At 41.1% G+C, this 18,914-nt stretch overlaps 1 protein-coding gene across 4 annotated transcripts in view; it reads right to left on the reverse strand.

Moving 5' to 3' along the window:
- Positions 1 to 18,914, reverse strand: part of LOC115567159 (nucleoporin SEH1) — a 54,086-nt gene that overhangs the window by 26,602 nt on the left and 8,570 nt on the right. Inside the window, exons 1-28 of one of the 4 annotated variants that reach the window (XM_030393466.1) lie at positions 18,039 to 18,243; positions 17,255 to 17,493; positions 16,678 to 16,788; positions 16,202 to 16,359; positions 15,702 to 15,763; positions 15,303 to 15,444; positions 15,055 to 15,170; positions 14,275 to 14,364; positions 13,823 to 13,975; positions 13,487 to 13,637; positions 13,081 to 13,259; positions 10,991 to 11,113; positions 10,278 to 10,433; positions 9,935 to 10,196; positions 9,706 to 9,846; positions 9,523 to 9,587; positions 8,184 to 8,405; positions 7,728 to 7,869; positions 7,234 to 7,316; positions 6,871 to 7,137; positions 5,697 to 6,561; positions 5,458 to 5,575; positions 4,113 to 4,269; positions 3,057 to 3,747; positions 2,801 to 2,971; positions 2,272 to 2,420; positions 1,831 to 2,061; positions 856 to 981 (exon numbers count right to left, since the gene is read on the reverse strand). In XM_030393466.1, coding sequence (XP_030249326.1) covers positions 856 to 981; positions 1,831 to 2,061; positions 2,272 to 2,420; positions 2,801 to 2,971; positions 3,057 to 3,747; positions 4,113 to 4,269; positions 5,458 to 5,575; positions 5,697 to 6,561; positions 6,871 to 7,137; positions 7,234 to 7,316; positions 7,728 to 7,869; positions 8,184 to 8,405; positions 9,523 to 9,587; positions 9,706 to 9,846; positions 9,935 to 10,196; positions 10,278 to 10,433; positions 10,991 to 11,113; positions 13,081 to 13,259; positions 13,487 to 13,637; positions 13,823 to 13,975; positions 14,275 to 14,364; positions 15,055 to 15,170; positions 15,303 to 15,444; positions 15,702 to 15,763; positions 16,202 to 16,359; positions 16,678 to 16,788; positions 17,255 to 17,427 — 5,304 coding nt within the window. In that variant the 5' untranslated portion in view covers positions 17,428 to 17,493; positions 18,039 to 18,243. Of the gene's footprint in view, positions 1 to 855; positions 982 to 1,830; positions 2,062 to 2,271; positions 2,421 to 2,800; positions 2,972 to 3,056; positions 3,748 to 4,112; positions 4,270 to 5,457; positions 5,576 to 5,696; positions 6,562 to 6,870; positions 7,138 to 7,233; positions 7,317 to 7,727; positions 7,870 to 8,183; positions 8,406 to 9,522; positions 9,588 to 9,705; positions 9,847 to 9,934; positions 10,197 to 10,277; positions 10,434 to 10,990; positions 11,114 to 13,080; positions 13,260 to 13,486; positions 13,638 to 13,822; positions 13,976 to 14,274; positions 14,365 to 15,054; positions 15,171 to 15,302; positions 15,445 to 15,701; positions 15,764 to 16,201; positions 16,360 to 16,677; positions 16,789 to 17,254; positions 17,494 to 18,038; positions 18,244 to 18,914 lie in introns of those variants that run through there. The other 3 variants (XM_030393467.1, XM_030393465.1, XM_030393470.1) reach the window with 3 other exon arrangements.

Here is an 18,914-nt window from a genome sequence, read left to right on the forward strand (position 1 = left end):
AAACCCTAGTGTGTGTGTGTGTGTGCGTGTGTGTGCTTTCTATCTGTGAACAGCCCAGTCACTTTGGAGAGGATCTTGATGAACTCGGCAAGACCAAATCGCGTAACGTAGGCCATCTTATCTTTTCCACAGCGGAATGTTTTGGCTATTCTTGAATCTGTGAACATAGCTTAGAAAAGTTCCTCGATGTCGTCGTTGCTTTGGTTCGACTGACATTTAGCAACGGTGTTCAAAATCCAAAGCACCTACACTTTCGACATCAGAGTTGAGCCAAAGATGATTCGAATGTCACTCGACTGCGAGACGGCGCAGAGTTCGCTTGGAGCAGAACTGGATGAACTTGGACTAGGAACTGGTGACAAAGGCGCACAGAAGTGTGTTCTAGCAAGACTTTTAGAAGCTAACTGGTGTTTTTCTGATTTTGTATGTGACACCAGCGCTTTCACACCAAGTGTGCCCAATTTGAGGGTCCTCTTGCGCTTCAGATTCATTATTAGGTTCGACTTTTAACTAACTGAATTCTGAACACTTGTTAAATTTACACTTTCCCATAGTTGTAGCAGATTCCGCAGTCGAAGTCTTTCCAGAACTGGCAAAGTGTACGGCAATAAATTCTTGGCTGTTGGCAAAATGCCACTTACGTTCCTGGATACTTCAGGAAGTATAACACACGGGGCTAACTGTGAATCCCTCCAACACATTTCCTGCAAAATATGGATGTATTCAAAACTTTTTAAGGCCTAAAATTGAGGGTGAGGATGGTGAAATTTTAGACTTCTTAAGACCCTGCGGAAACCCTGTCTTACGCTAAATAAGTGCTCAAAGAATATGTAGAAATGTACTATGTTGACTTACTGCACTGATGACCAGCCGGATGGGCACTGTTGCATGAGTCTTGTTGAGCAGTGTAAGGGGAATTGATTTGGTGCTGCCTACTGGAAGGTCTCCAAAATCCAGACAGCCAGATTTGCATACTTCAACCTGAGAGTCAAAATGAACTTTAGATACCATCTTACACACAACATATATAAGAAACTTAACCTTGATCTATCTCTATCTATAGACAGAGATAGAGAGATAGAGAGATAGAGAGATAGAGAGATAGATAGATAGATAGATAGATAGATAGATAGCTATTAGGGCTGCACGATATGTCATTTGAGCATCGGCATCACGATGTACGCGTGCGCAATTGTTACATCGGGCCTGCGATGTAGAAGGCAAATAAACTCATCTAATTTCAAGGGTACCTGACACACACTGTGCATGCAGACTCTGCATGCGCAGCAATCCACCAATCATTAGTTCTTAATCAGTGTGCCGAAGCAGACCACGCCCCTGCACATGGAGTGAGTCTCTGGTAACAACATTGAAAAATGAGCAACAAGAGAAAATCACAAAAATGATGGTGCCAAAAAGAAAAGCAACGTCTGTTATCTGTAATTATTTTGGCTACAAGAAGGATGATATTGACTAAACATGTGTTTTGTGTCGACAGTGCCTTGCATCTGTTGCCACAACGAGAGGTAACACAACTAAATTGTTTGACCATTTACGTCGGTACCACACAGCTCAGTACGACAAAAAGAGGTAAGATCAGTGCAGGTTAATTGTCCACAAGATAGCAGCAGTGCAGCATAAGATAAAGTGCTATTCAGGTCATCTGATGAAAATTCCTGTCTTTTTTCATATCGCAATATATATCGCAGGGTTAAAGAAAATCGCAATGTTAGTTTTTTCCAACATCGAGCAGCCCTAATAGCTATATACAAACAGATATAAATATATACATATCGTTACAAGTGTCATCCGTCAATTGGAGTCCCTCACCTCTAGTGCAGGATTCTCTGCTATGGCAGCCAGCACCACCCTTTTAGCAAAGATACTAGCCCTGGCAGCAACCTCAGTCTCTGAAGATGCAGCCCAGGAGCAAACACTGAGGACAAACTGGTAGACACCAGCTTGTGGAGGTATGAAGATCAGCTTCTGGTCCTCTGTTGTCTTTGGACCAATGATCGTCTTGTTCTTCATTATAAGCCACTGGTACGGCAAGCTGTCCACCTGTAGGGATGGGCATTGAAGATAGAACAAAAAGTAATAATTAAATGAGCAAGCCACAGGCTTCATCGAACATTAATCATTACAAGATTTCTGGCTGAACCAGGACAACAAAGTTTTAAACATTTTAGGGTTTTTGGACAAATTTGAAGATTCTTTTAAAATATTTGTTTGACAGATAATTGAACTGGTCAAACTGTGCTTTCTGCTCACCTTCTCTCCATCAATAGCTAGGCTGGTGACCCTGATTGACACTTGCTGCCATCTCTCAGAGGGGTTGAAGAGGCTGAGGGAGGTCTGTGAGGCGATACCTACACAGCAGGAGTGAGGGAAACGCAACTCTTCTGGCACCACCACTTGGCCTGAGGATGACAGTGGAAAGAGTAAAGCTGGTACAGGGAAATGCTGCCCCTCAGTGCAGAAGAGGAGGTACTAACTGGAGTGAAAAATATGAGACTTGAAAACTATAATGGATTACAGCAGTCAAAAATTCATAGTTTAATTGCCTGTTGCAATTTTCTGCTATGTACAAGATTGATTATCTCCCTGTATATGACAAAACAATTAGTTTAGGTATAAAAATAATATAAACAAAAGAATAACAGTATGAATGAATGATCTAATCTCACTATAGTCAGTCATTGTTTCTAATTTCAATACTGTAAACAGTCTATCAAAATGGATCATTTAACCTTTTAGAGACCACCAAAACCACTGCTACATCTCAGTTCCTCAAGCCCACCTGCCATCAGTGGCTCTGCACCATACTGGCTGAAGGGTTTTCCCATCATTCCCATTCCCTGCTGGCTCTGATGGGGTTGAGGGAGAAGATGGGACCCAGCAGCCCCAGAAATCCCCAGAGGACCTGATGTGGGATGGATGTGTCTCAACGTGAGATCACTGTTGGGTATGCCTGAAAATTAAAAAAAAGAAAAATAGTCATCACACGTAGTCATCACACAGCTGCTCCACATTTCAAGTAGAAAGAAAAGACATGCCTGTCGATGACATACTGAAGACACCGTTTCCTGATGCTCCTGCATGATAAGAAGCAGGATGTAATAGAGCTTCAGGTGCCAAATACTGATGGGCCAGCTGGGAGTTGAAGAGCGAGCGTCCAGTAAGAAGGGAGTGCATATCTCCCTGCTGCGGAAGGTCAATCAAGCCGCCACACTGGGGCTTAAAGCTGGGAATAGGCACATAGTGAAGTCCCTCTGATGAGTAGGACGAAGGCAGGCCAAGGCCACCAGCATACACAGATGATGACACTGAGCTAGCACCTCCCCACTGCTGAGAGCTCTGAGGAGCTGCAGTGCCGTTAGCTTGCTGAATGTTGAGATTACTGCAATAGCCTGAGTCCACCTTAGTTAACTGCCTAACATTGGAGTCAGGGAGGTGTTTGGTGTTCCTGCAACTGGCTGAAAGATCCCCAGTTCTGTCCCCAGGGCAGTGGTAGTGACATTCACTCTGGCTGCGAGTACAGCTCAGAGCTGAACCACTGCGTGAGGGCTCTGAGCTTTTACACTGCTGTACTGGTAGTGGGTCCAGACTTTTAGAATGCTGCGGTTGAATCTGGTCCAGACTTTTGGTAAGGCCAAGAATATCGAGGTTAGACAGTGCATCTGGTTCCACAGGTGGAGTTGGACTGAATCTGATGATGGTGGTACTCAGTGCCATAGTGCAATTATTCTGTGGAGGACAAAAAACAGACAATAAAAAACACAGCCATGATTAATACAGAATTAGAACCATTTCTCCAATAAAACAACTTAACTTTTTCATCTCTTTAGGACACTGAAAGCATGTCCTCTTCAAAATAAAACTAACATCTCATAGTTCAAGGACAAATATCTATTAAATGGTATTATTTGGGGGTAATTTTGTTAATGTTGCAGGCCAAACTGCAGCCCTGCAAGAGCCCATTTCCAACATTTCAATAATGATGTCCCCAAGATTAACTTCATAGAGCACAGACCATGTCTCATGCAACAAGAAAGGAAATATTTTTGCTCTTGCAGCCAATGTTAGGCCTACCTGACTTTGTCCTACCGTACCTTTTGTCTCTCAGGTGTAGGTATGACAGTACCATCATTCATTGAGATGTATGTTAACCTGCTGAGACTAGGGCTTGAGCAGGTGGACTGAGGAGAGAGGTCAACACATGGACGTTTGTCTGCCAGACCTCCACTGGATGACGCAGGTGACACCATACTAGGAAAATAAGATAACATGTGAAGAAAGTAATAACTGACTCAAAATGTTAGTGTCTCATGTCTGTCAGTAGTAGTGTGTGTCAGCAAAGCAACAGAAAACGAAATTATATACTGGACTAGGCATGCGATTCATTGTTTAAGATTAATGGGACAGTTCTTTCTTTTCAGGTAATCATTTATCAATTTGGGTCATTTGAAGTCAACTTAAAGCCACAAAATTATTGTTATTCAACAATAATCACTGTAAGGGCTGAAATGATTACTTGATCAAACTGAATATTATTATCATTAATAATAATAATCAATTTTGCCTCAAGGCTTCATTTAATCCAATGGAACTATACAACACTGTGTTTAGCTTGGCTGGTTATCACTGCTGCATGTATTTTGTTGTAATGCGAGTGGAGGTTTAGGTACGCACTACGAAATTGTGGAATGCAGAGAAGACATTAGCGATGGTCAAAGAAAAGACACAGTCAAAAAAGGCTTAGCTTGTGAAATGTGAATGTCAGGAGGACTCAGGGTTTTGTCAGCTTCAGACATTATTTTGTGGAAACTGCTTTAGCACCCAGTGCACAGACATTCTTTGCAACGTTACCCTATCTCTCTCTCTCTCTCTCATATATATATATATATATATCTATATCTATATATCTATATATCTCTATATCTATATATATCTCTCTATCTATATATATATATATATATATATATATATATATATATATATATATATATATATATATATATATATATATATATATATATATCTATATCTATATATATCTATATCTATATCTATATATATCTATATCTATATCTATATCTATATATATATATATATATATATATATATAGAGAGAGAGAGAGATAGATATCTATATATATATCTATCTATCTATCTATCTATCTATCTATCTATCTATCTATCTATCTATCTATATCTATATATCTATATATATATATACTGAGTCCAAAGAGGCAATTAGTTGTTCATTCGTTACGTCATTCCGTCTTACTTTCTCCTTTGTATATTACTATAGCAAGCTATACTATAAGCAAAAGTGACTTAATGAAAACATTTTACTTCATTAATTACAGGAATAATCTGTAGATTACTCGACTGCCAAAATAATCGATAGCTGCAGCCCATTCAATAGACTTCACTGATGATATGAAACATTACCAATCTGCATTATGAATGGAGGTCTGACTTGGAGAGGAGTGAGTAAGTGGGGAGGTGGACGGTCTGAAGTTGCACTGTGTCTCCTCCACACAGGGCTCAGAAAAACCTTTCAGCAGTTCTGAGAAACAAAGTTAACATCAACATATAAATCAATCACATAATATCAATACTGTCACAGGAGCAATAAACCTCTTATCACGTGCAATATGGAGACTACTGATCTCTACAGTTTTACTCACCAGATGAAGGGTCTCGTAGAGGCTGGGGGTGGCCGACATGTTCCTCCACAGAGCTATTAGGTAGTGGAGCAGCCAAATTATTCCTGGGTGGTGATTTTGTCTCTGAAGAATTACAGGGTCTGTCCTGTTGCTGCTGGCCCGCACTCTTTCCCGACTGTGTCTGAGGGTAACCTTTAAAGCAAGGTAGGCCTGACTGCCCATTCCCTGGTGGAGTTCTTGTCAAGCCAGCATTGCTTTTATCCCTTTTTTGTGATGTTTCTAAGGAAGACCCAGTAGTGTTGGGGGCTTGTGGGTTCAGTTCTCCTAGCTTTACTCCATTTGCTGTGCGAATCCTGTCTGAGGAACCACAAGTCTTGGTGACAGAAGAATAGTTATCTGATGCTCCCATTTTGTCTGTAGGAGGCTTGAAAGTGGAAGATCGATCTGAGCCCACAGACCTTCTGGCAGAGCTGAAGGATGTACAAGGACGAGGAATAGAGCTTCTTTTTGAGTCAGCTTTATGACCTGCTGATAATGTATTTAAAAGGGACAGTGCAGATGAGTTAGTATTTAACGTTGTCTCTCCTATTCTGCCTATTTCTTCAGTTTTTGTACTTGTGGGCTTCTGTTGAGTCTCAATATCCACTTGCTGAACTGAGCTCCCCTGTTCCTCAGGATATTCTGGCTGATGGTTCCTTTGAGAACTGCTGAGGTTGTCAGCCCAGCTGGTCAGGTCCAAGGTGGTGTGCGCCACAGAGGCATCACTGCTGCCCGACACATCAGTCTTTTTCAGGTATTTCTCCATGTCAAAGGCACTTAGCTCTCCAACAAAGGTGGTGCTCTGTAGCGTGTCCAACAAGGCACTCTGATATGGCTCAGGGAGGACCTGTGGTTAAAGCAGAACATGTTGCTTTTTATGACAGGTTTACTTTAAGATGAACATTCATAGTGAAAGTTGTCACAATATAATTGCAGTCCAGCTTTATTTGATTTCTGCATTCGAACTTTAAACATTAAACTTCCTAGTCTAGATTAGTACTGAGTCTTGGGTTAAGGTATTTAATTACTGTTTATGTTCTAACCCTAGAAAATTAAATGGGAACAGATTAACACAACTTTGCAGTGGCTGGAAATAACCAACTCAAAGTACGTTAATGTATTAGTAATATGTTAGGGGAAAAAAATTAAAGCTTACATTTTCGACAGAGTGTGATTCCTTTGTGTAGTTGACAGCAGGTCGATTCCTCGCCCTACTCCTCTTGGACAGCTCCATGATCATGGTAGCCAGCTGTGATGGGTCAGTGCTAATGGAAGCATCAGCGATGGCTGAAGCAATCGTGCTGATACTCAGCATCAGATGGCTGCTATTAATTTCGGGGGACATAGAACTCTGGTTAACCAAGCTTGACTCGGAGCCAGAGCCCTCACTGTGGTTGGGCAATGCAGCTCCAACAGCATGGTCCTAAAGAGGACAGGTTATGTTAGAAAGTCATGCAGCTGTATATCTAATCCCATATGGAGTTATTCAAATATCAATACATGAAAAAGATCTCTGTACCTCCTGTTTACATGGTTCAGGATTTGTATCACCTCTTGGTGACATCCTTTCATCTGGTGCCTCAAGAGTTTTTTCCAAGTCCTCTGCAAGGAGAAGATCATGAGTAACAGTCAAAAAAACACAGTGCAAATCAGGGGTGTCAACCTCATATTAGCTTGGGGCCAAAGCTAGTATTGTCAAGTATTACAAGAAAGTGCAATATTTCTGAATAGACACTCATATTTTAGACATACATTTGTATGCACGTGTTTTTAACAGTACAAATCTTTTTTTTTCTTATAAATTACTTATTTAAACCTTACACTAGGCTTGCAGTATTTAAAAAAAAAAATCATCAATAGTTCAACAACAGACACTACAATCACAAACTGATGGAGGCATCTACTTCATGAAGCAGCAGGGCCTTTCAGACCCCTGGTGCAAATCATTTAAAAATAAGCCAACAGAAAAGATCAGGCACTGCTGTATGAGCTACAGAAATTGAAAGAACACACCTGGGTTGAGAGTTGTATCTGCTTCACTGAGTTCCATGGTGTCACTGTGAGGAAAGTTATCTCTAGCTGAAAACTCTGAGGGGTGAATTAGGGCAAATGGTTCCCTCTTCTCTGGAGAGGTAATGATGTAGCCAAAGGATGGCTAACAGGACAAAGAACAAGCTTTTAAAACATATTACAATACCTTCTCAGAAGGACTTTAAAAGTGAATGCAAACTCAATGTAATGATATTAGATTGTAAGAACATGATTAAAAAACTGAAAAAGCTGAAATGACAATCTTCCTTAGAACTGTTATAATTATTTCTGGAGTCTCTCCAGCCACCATCCTGCATATTAATGATACATCCTTCTCTACAAGCTTATGTATGATTGAACTCTCAATAGCCTATGTATGAAACAGAGAGAAAATATGTTTTAAAGTTCTGTGACAACTACAAAAGCGGTTACACTGACCCGTTTAACTGCATCCACACCAATGCTGCCCAGACATCCCAGGGCCTCAGAGCGTTGTTCAAAAAACTGCCCCAAAGACAGTCGCAGGTAGCTTTGGTCTCCCTGCTTAAACTCTGAGGAGACCTGGGAAGCCCTCATCAGGATCTGGCTGTCAGTGGGGATCTTCCAAGATGAGTCACTATTAAAGGTGTTGCTGTTGCTGACTGGTTCAATCTTCTCCTCCTGTGGGGAGCAATTAACCACAAGAGTTTGTGCTTTACAAAAGACAGTGTGGCTGAAAAATTCTGGTTAGTGCTTTCCCGTATAAAATAGCAGTCAAAAACTACATTACCATTATTCACCAATTCATTTGTTTATGTTAATCTGTCTCTATTAAATAATATCATTAATTAGGGCCGGGCGATAAAACAATAACAATATCTATCGCGATAGACCCGTGATCAATATCAATAGAAAATACGTTCGATAGAATGTTCGATAATTTCACTGAACTCCGTTAGAAATAGGTGATCTGCGAGTGGCAAAATACAGTGTGAAGCCCAGTTGCTGGACGAGAGGTGTATGCACGCAACTCTATTTACTAAATAATTTCAGACACAGACAGGAGAACCGTATCCCTATGCATTAGCGCAACAGCCCAGTAGCGCTAATGCATAGGGATATGGAGGTTCTACGGTTGACAAAATGTAGTACCAAAAGAAAGGGCGGTCTGACGGCGATGTAAAGCGGTGTGAATTTCCTCTATACACTTGCAATCATATAGATTTTTTTAGGTGGGCCTTGTTTTAGGTGGTTAAAATTCACAAAGCTGAGCGTCTGGGCTGGAGCGACTCTCTGCTCCTCCAAACTGAGGCTGCGCTGGTCGGCAATTACGGTAGGGAACAGACCGACTATACTTTATATGACCCCACTTCAAAAAAACTGAACTATCCCTTTTACATATGGTCAAGCAAGCAGCATGCCAGCGTCTACACTATTTTGTCTTATGTCTTAGATTCTGATTCTGAAATCTTGAAAATGACTATTTTTTTTCAAAAATATCACCTGTAGTCACCAATTAAAGGGTTATTTTTCAAAATGTTCTTATTTCAAATGGGTAAAAAAATATCAATAATTATCAATATCGACTGATATGAAACATATCATATATCATGATACATTTTTCAGCCATATCGCCCAGCCCTATCATTAATATGATAATTTTTGGTTGTATAGTGTGTTTGGACAGATAAACAGATGAACAGTATCTACATTGGGTATTCTACACTGTCCTCTGATGACAAAACAAAGTTAGTACTAGCAGTGTACTGGACAGAAGGGGAAAAGGGGGTGGTTATACCTGCATGAACTGGTGCTCCTTCTCAAATTCCTCTTGATCCTTCACTATCTTTTCCATAGCATCACCTGGAAAGGAGTAAATAATCGCTAAAGCTTATATTTTTCACAGTGATTTGGAAAAAAATAAAATACCAAAGTGGAACAATTTTATAGTTTACAATAGAGCTGTAGTCATGGTACATACCAGAAGGAACAAACTCCTCAGTCTGAAACTGGTCCACATTCTCTGAGGTGTTCCCATCAAGCACTTTCTCAAAGGAGGAGTAATATGCCAGGTCTGTCACCCACTGCCCATCTTCATTCTGGTAAACCACGCCATTGGTACCTGAAGTGACAAGCTATGCTGTTTGTATCACACAATGTACCACTGCGTGTCAAATCTGAGGCATGTACTAACAACTCAGTAAATTTACCTTGTTGAAACTCAAGCTCCAGGTTGTCTGGGCAATGGTTCCACCCGTCATCTAAATCTTCCTGGTGGAAGCTCTGGGAGAAATACTTGGCTTCCAGGGAGGTGGAGAGGGGATTGTTGTCATCTTCACTAGTACTGCCTGAAGCCTCTGCACCAGTCACATCACCACAAGGCCCACCTCTTAGGCCCAAGAAAGGCCTGGCACCATCAGGCTCATCTACTCCTTCATCATCATCCTCATCATCACATTCTGGGAGCAAAACCTGGTGGTGTGTTGGATGAAAAAGTTAAATAGGCTGCATAAGAATGAAAATTTGTTCAAATATGAATTTTCATCTTTTCACCTGGGAGAGATGGAAGCTTCCCTGTGTGCCTTGAATGTGGGAGGCAGTCAGGTTTGCCGAGTTCTGAGGCCACCTGAGTCCAGCTCCACTCTTCAGGTAGACGGAGTCTAACAGCCTGTCAACAGTTGGTCCAGACTCTGTGTTCTCCATGGCATCCTAACATTCCAATCAGAACCACAACAAGAGAGGCTTCAAAGGACCTTTTATTTAGTAGAATTTTAGCCTTTGGAGCTTTCACTTTATTCATGTGTTCTCACTGTGCAGTAATTCACATCTTCTCAATGCAAAAAGTTAATATGCTTTTTACTTAAATCATGTAAGTGGCAAAAGCATAAATGTTTTTATTACAGCACAATGAAAAACATAGGACTAAATATCCTCAGCATGAAAGACACTCACAAACTATGACTCAACAAATGACGCACATTGAATTTCAACATACAGTGTTATTTAGAGGTTATATTTCACATCAAAACTAACTTCTGAATCACACCTAGCTTACTCCTTACTTGGACTGTGAATGGGCTGCCATATTGCTACAAGACAAGACTTTATTAATCCCTCAGCAGGGGTGTTACAACAACTTAAGAGTCATAGGCAGAGGGAAAAGACCAACAGTGACTGAGCTAAAGATACAACTGTAAAACAGAACAAGCAAGTCAAAAACAGAATGAAGTGGAAAAAAATGTAATGTTTCATACTGAGCAGCTCACCAGTGCCTCCTGTCTGTCCAGGACCATGCTCCAGTTACTGGTAGAGAGCCTCTGTGGTCCCCCTGATGCCCCCAGGGAGGAGCTGGTCTCTCCTGTTCCTACAGGACCCAAACGGTCACCCATCTGCAAAATGTCAAGTAAATCAATCAGCAGACCTTAAGATGTGTAAAAGTAAAAAAGAGACTGATACCCGGGCTTAGGGTTTCAGCGTGTTCCTTTTAACAGTAGCCCCTTTCACACTGCCGTTTGCATGCAGGGATCCTGCGCCAATTCTCCGCACCCTCCTATGTGTGAAAGTTTCAGATGCGGAGAGGGAGGAAATTTCGCTCCGGCGCTGATCCACCTCTGGAGGTAGTATCAGGGACGCATTATTTGATGAGCCGTCCCAGTGTGAACGGATAATCTGGAGGCGCGGAGCCGGGGCGTGTCGGTCGTGCAGTCTGATAACTGCACAGGTCCTTCACTCAACTAAATACAGAGAAATGTCCCACAAAGCAACGTTACAGGGCCAATCAAATGTAACATAGTAACTGTCTTTGGCAACTTATATGAGGAAAACAAATACCACAGCTGTACGTGGAGAAGCGTCCGTCCTCCCGCCTGTCCTACTGACTCTTCCTCACATTTCTGCTCAAAAAACAGCGTTTGTCACCGGCAAAAATTTTGAGGGAACTTTCCCCCAGAAAACAGCCTCCGTCCCCGCGAGTGACAGAGTCAAACAGCGTCCTGTTTACTGATGGTTATGTAATTTAGCGCGAAAAACGTAACTTCATCACTTTCCAGGATGTTTGGTGGGTTAGGATCTCAATCACTACACATTATAACAGCATCTACAGGGTTCTCCCCAGAAATTTTTTGTGTTGCGGCGCACCGTCTGTCCGGGAGTATAGCGCGCGGAGTACCGTCGCGCGTGGAGTATAGCGGCGCTGACCTAGCGGTATAGCAGCGTACCGCTGCTGTTCCACCGTCTGGGGAGAACCCTGCTTAGGCGGGAGGCAAAAATGCTTGGGTGCCGCGCCGCACCTAGCCGTATAATGGCAGGGAAAACCCTGATCTATATGATTATAAACTGTCCGCGGGTTTAGATTAACAGGGGGAACACCTGGGAAACTCCAACTTCATCAACATGACGTGTACCGTCACGCCTCTTTAGGAGCCGCAGCGCCGGCTTTCTGTGTGAATTACACACGTGAAGGAGGAGATGCTTCGCCCTGTGTGAATCACCATCGGCGATGAATCGGCGAACCACCACTCCGGAGATAATGCGGAGACGCTGTTTAAAAAGGGCTACTGTTTTATACTACTAACCCTGTTAAGATGTGATATGATTGCCGTCATTGTTCCATGGCGTGGCTCAGGTAAAACCTTGCTGAGAATGATTGCCACATTAACAGTCTTTCATTATCTATTTTGACAATCTGTCATAACCGAAAAAGAACAAATCAATAAATCTGGGAATAAATAACAATTCCTTTAAAATCTGTTTTGTACAGCCACTTTTTAAATAGAACAGTTTAAAACCGTAGTGAAATTGAACTTAAATAAATCTAGGAATAAATAATTCCCTTAAAATTTACTCACTTATTTGCTTGCCACACCACACTTTGAAGGGCAAATGTTGAAGACAATACTGTGTCCAGCCAATGTGCAGACTCAGGAAAGGCATGGGGCACACATGGAGCTCCAAATGTCAGTAGTAAAGCTGCCTGACTCAAGTCTTTCTGACTACATGAAATGTGTTCATTACCGTCTTAGCAAGTTTGGGGAGAGCAGTTTCGTTGTGCTCTTTCGTGAGATGCGTCTTATAATGCTTTATAAGGTTGCTGGTGTTTACATTTGTAACACTCGTGTCACCCCTCAAGATTACAGCCTTGGATACTGAACATGCTATATTACTTGCAGCTGACATGTTGCTAGCTCCATCTGACTCGTGTGAAATCAACTTCTTCTTCAACAATCACACAGTAGCTGCCAGGAGCAACACAGCGCAACTTCCTGTGTTGGCTTTTAGAGGAGCGAAGAAGAATTGATTTCCAGTGAGTAAAGTTAAACAGAGCTAACAGAGTTAACTGGGAAGTAGCAGTTCTTACCTCAGTATTCAGATCGCCATCCTCATATTCCCCAACTGCACTGCTACCAACAATCCCCAGCCCACGAAGGACATCATAGGTTGTTTGGACGTTAGCCATTGGGGGAGGGATGGTTAAAACTCCACCGTCGTTTCCGCTTTCCTCACTCCCACTGCTCCCATCTCCACCTCCTCCATCACCTGAGTCACACAATTACACAACACAGAACTGGTCACCTAAACATTTGTGAAGACCGACTGAGGAATAGGTTTATTTATTGTCACTTGAACCAATAAGAAACAGCTTTTTGTTAAATGCATGTATCAAGCTTTAAAAGGCTTTATTAGGCATTATTAGAGTAGGAAAAACCTGGAAGAATAAAAGAAATAAGGCACTGAAAGACAATCCTCTAAGTTGAATATTACACCTGTGACTGGAGGGTTGATGACTTGTCCCTCTGCAGATCGTCTGTATTCAATACCAGACAGAGATGAACCACCGCGACCACTGGAGGCCTCATCATCAGAACTGCCTCCCTCTAAGCCTGGCCTGAAACTGGGACGATGACTCTCTCCAACCTGTACCAACGAGAAGATACACTCACTCATAAAAACATGACTTGCATGAAGCAAATCTCTGTTGTACAATACATTTTGATAAAAATGGTGGGGCTACTCATTACTGCATTTTTTAAGCCAACATTGCTAATTGCATTTGAGTGTTTAAAAAAAATCTGATAACAATGTTGTTTACTATTTCTGACCAGTTGTCTGGAGGTGCTTGGCAGCAGTCGTGTCCTGGTTGTATTGCTGGTCCTTCTGGCAGACTCCAGTTCATCCTCAGTGTCCTCGTCACTGGCAGGACAGGAGTCCATACCCGTAGCAGCCAGACGGACATTAGGCATCTGGAAGTCCTCCTGACCAAAAAGGTAGACAAGATACAGTAAGAGATAACAACAAACATAAAGAACAGGAAGATAAATTCTATAGGGAAATCAGTCTATGGTTGTTTTGCAGAATAATAGAAGATAGCACGTTTATAATCAACAAAGTTTGATTAATACAAGTCTCTTGCCAACCCCCTATTTTCCAGTTGATATATAAAGAAAAAAACTGAATAGTATTTTCAAGCAGGAAGGTCATATATGTACAGTTCTCTGAATACGAGCTGGAGGCAACACATGGACAGAAAACATTATTTATTAAATTGGCTCACCTGACTGTAATCATCAAGGAAGTGGTGTCTATAGTGTTCTGGTTCTGTAGAACTTGGGTTTGATGGGTCATCAACACCACCAGACAGTCCCTATGAACAATCAAATATATTAATGGGGACACTGAAACATACTAATGTAGTGAAAAGTAGGGGTGTGCCAAAATATCGATACTACGATATATCGCAATATTTCGTCTTGAGGTACGTTATTGATACACTGGTGCCAAATATCGATATTTCAAAATGTAAAAAAAAAAAAAAAATTTTATTTTTTTTTTTGGCCCACCACCACCACCCCTCTTCGGAGGACAGCTTTATTTTTATTCAAACATAGGTATACAACCAAATCAAATTTAAAAAATGGTTTAAGTAGCTCTGAAACCCACACATATAGATATTTAATGATAGCTGTAGTCAGTGTGTGTGTGTTAAGAAGAGACACTGTACAATATACTCTTTGTTAACTTGGCTGTCATTCATGTAAAATTGATTGACAATGTTTTGTAATTCCTGTAAAATGGATTCAGTGCAGTCAATAAATTCTGAATTTCTTCAGTGACACAGATATCGTGATGTATCGTGGATGAAATTTCTTGCAATATATCGATATATCGTGAGCAAAATATCGTGATACTATCATATCGCAAGGTACCTGGTGATACCCAGTCCTAGTGAAAAGAATTGAATGAAATCTTGCTTTTCTAGTGGAATACTGATGCTGATTAAGAAGATTAAAACGTAGATAAACAGAAAGTGTTTCAAAGAAGAATGAAGTCTTACTGTGCCGGGAATCTCCTGGCCCTCCACTCTTCCTCTCTGCATTGCAGGAGGGACCAGCTTATTGAAATACAGCTCCAGCTTATCATCAGGCAGGTTGTTTGAATCAATGTCGTCATCTGGGAATCAAACACATGTTCTACGTTATTCTCTGAAAATAAAATATAAAGGATGTGTACAAGTGTACAAAGCTTAGTAAGCATGTAAGACAATGAAGGAATAGAAAAAAGGAACATGAACGTTAGTTATACCTGTGATATCACTGTTCATGCTGTCCACAGACATGAGCTTCTCATTTGCCAAGAAGCTTGAGTTACTGCCGCTGAAATGGTCACTGTCCACTCCCTCGCTCTGCACATTGTCCTCCTCAGCTGTAGCTGGTAAGGACTGGACCTGTGTGGATTGCCCAGGGAAACGAAACATAATGTAAGGTAATTCATCACAGTTTTGATGGAGGCATCTCTGCACTGGTACTGTTGTTTGAAAGGATTTCCCTTGTTTTTCCTCACATGTAAAATACACCAAACATACATGCCGGTCAGTAATTTATAGACCCAGAGGGGCCTGACTGTTCTGGGTCTTTACAGCAAAATGGATAAAAAAAGTACTTACAGCTTGTCAACCTGTAGAAAAGAGCCATCAAATAATACCTTTGCATCTGTAATATCCTTGTGTCCAAACTGTGCAAATGTCAGAAGTCCTGTGGACAGCTCTGTCAAAGGAGATACAAATACAAAAGCTATTAGTGTCTTCATTCTGATAATGAAAATTGTTGCTTTTCAATACATCAGAAAGAACAAATGTAAGCCCATGTAGTAATGCAAAGCAAAACTTAAAGGAAACTTTGACAAGTATTCCAGACAAGAACGGGGTTGCTGTTTTATCATTTGCACTGTTTTATTATTACAGATGTTTTTTTTTTTCTTTATCTATAACATGTGCCTTGTAAAATTGCTTTATTTTGTGTGTATATTTTTTTTTTCTTTTTACATTTTTTTGCATTCTGTGGACAGCAACGGAAGAATTTCATTGTACATAGAAACAGTTTTCCTTATTGTGCATATGACAATACACACTTTGAATCTAACTCCTGAGTAGTACGGTAACAGGGTTATACCCTTAAAGTTAAACAGGAGCAAAAGCTTTTTACCTGCTCCAAGTTCTGTGGGTCGACCATGGACTGAGTGAATCTGTTTGGTAGGAAGCCCCACCATGGACCCTTGGTTTCTCGTCGGACTCTCATTCAGATTAATCTTCACCAGCATGTCTGACAGACGATGGGCTGCAATGAAGTCATCCGCATTGTCCCTGTGATGCAGGCATACATGTAAATATTAGGACCAAATAAAAAGCACTTTGAGAAGGAAGGTGGAAAAAATAAGTACCATAGTTAGACAATATGAACTTCCACACAAGCAATAGGAATCCCTTTAGAGAAAAGAACCTCAAAATAAAAAAACTGCATTAAAATGAGACTTCACACTGTAAGTATGGTCGACTCCAACCCAAATCCAAAAGAAATATAGGAACATGAACATTAAAGCGGTCTTCAACAGACCTTGGGACAACATTACAAAATATAACAACAGTGTAAACTTCATGTATGGTATATATACACACACTTACAAGTCATCTGTGAAGCCGAGGGAAAACTTGGCCTTTTCACCAAGAGATGACTGTGAATTGGCCATCGGCATCCCTTTCCCCTCGAGGTATGACGCCTCAACAGAATCTCCTCTGTCAAGTAAAATAACATAGCACTGCTTTCACAAAAAATCTGATTGTTAACATACTAAACAGCTCTGCATCATGGCGAGTGGTCCAAAATTAAATTTAGCAACTGAATAGTGAATCAGTGCTTAAATCCTCTGTACTGTATCGGTTACTTCTGTGGAAAATCTCAAAACCAAAATGGGCTGCAGCGACATGCATCCATACACTTTTTTATACTTGGCAGGTATGTGTCGATCTTGTTATAATCTATTACTATCCATTTCTCTTAAAGCAGTACTTACTTTTTTTCTGTAACAATTGAGTGCTACAAACCCTACAACCCCTCCACCCCCCATAAAAAACGGTGTGGAATAAATGTTTGTGTGTGCTCTCACACCAGTCAAATATAATGTGCGATGATTCAGAGAACGATGCATGAGTGTGTTTCTACAACAAGTTACATCTGTCCAAAGCAGAAGCATGCTCCCACCTGTTGTCAGACCCGGGTCTAATTTTAGCCACTGTAGAGGCAGCGACTGGAAGTCCTGGGCCTGAACCCAATGTTACATTCCCCAGGGTGGCACGGCCACTGGTGCTGTCCAGTGACTTGTAGAGGAAACTGGGGAAGGCTTCATCTTCCAACTTGTAAAAACCGTCTGCCATGTTATTAAATGGAGAAGGATGACAGCCTAATGTGGCTAGACTTCAGGTGAACACCATCTGTAATGTCTGGGGGGAAAATAGACGACATAAGTGACAGGTTAGTATTAACGTTACTCTGAGAACTCAAAAGATGTCTTATAACCTGCGAAAACTGGCACGAATGGGACAATTTGAATAACGTTAGTGAGTCAATTTAGAAATCATCAGCTCGTTGATACCGCCTTACAACCGTGAAAACTAGTGAAGAAAGGCAGCCATAGGGCTTTTGTTTAATACGCCCATGTATGTTGTTATGCTGCTATACAGTTTGGCCAAATAAAAAAAAGTTGAGAGAAATTACCTAGCTAATTATGCTAGGTCAGCTAAATTCTAACACTAGCAACTTGCGAAAAACAAGTGTTTGTCAAACTCGTACGCTCCAAATTTGCGTTAACGTTACTCCAATATCTCCGTGTATTTAGTTAGGAAAGTGCTGCAAGACAAGTTACAGAACAGTCTACTAGTTAACTCTAAAAATGCTTGCTGCCTTAACCCATTTTTGACCAGACTGGCCACCAACAAGAGAATCAACTAACGAGCTAAATCATAACGTAAACGTCTGTTGGACTTACTCCAGGGCTCCAGAGGGGGGCCGAGAGACCACGGCTCCTATCCAACTCGAGTTTTGTCTTCATAAACTTTTGTCGATAAGTTTTAAAGCTTAGTTAAGACCCTACAGTAACTTCGAAAACCCGTAAGTTTGTCATTACTGTTTAAAATCAAACAAACTGTGCACCAGTTCGGCGGACCAAACAGCGCCCAGAAACCACAGGAAGCCCGCGTGAGCGTCACGTCACGTGGGCGGGACTTCAAAAATATGAACCACTTTGATTGGACAACAAAACTGAGAGGGAGGAAATTGTCAATCGTCCTAGGCTGTTATTCGTGTCAATCTGTTCGACTGACCGCCGAGGAAGTTTGGAAAATAGCCCATTTGTGTATTCATTGAGTGTTTGTCCTCCCAGGATTAATGAAAGAAGAGAATGCTCATTTGAAGATTGCATAATGTATGTGATGGTAGCAATATGAATCATAGCCAAAAACTCAAGTGTATAAATTTAGTTACTGGCCAAAGAGGGGAGTTTATTGTATCATATGCTTGGCCAAGCAGCTGCAAGGATGCATTAGCTGGCAGACAGCTGCCTGCCGAGAGAACTGCTCTCACATGCATTTCAGTTTTTGAGTCATCTGTTTGAGTGGGCCCTGATATGAAACGTTATTCTCCCTGACAAAACAAATGGCATACTGTCTATTTTACTGATAGAATAAAATTTCCGATCATAACTTTATTTTTAAGGCTCATAGGGAGTTAACAGATCACAGATATAGGCAGGAGTTTGACAAAAATGGGGGTAAAATCTTAAAATTAATTCTGACTAACTCTTTGCTAGATTAAACAAGGCACCCAGACTAGATTTGAGATTGTAAATGCAACTAGTGCTAGAGCC

This window comes from Sparus aurata, chromosome 17 (genome assembly GCF_900880675.1).
Source record: "Sparus aurata chromosome 17, fSpaAur1.1, whole genome shotgun sequence".
Taxonomy (NCBI): domain Eukaryota; kingdom Metazoa; phylum Chordata; class Actinopteri; order Spariformes; family Sparidae; genus Sparus; species Sparus aurata.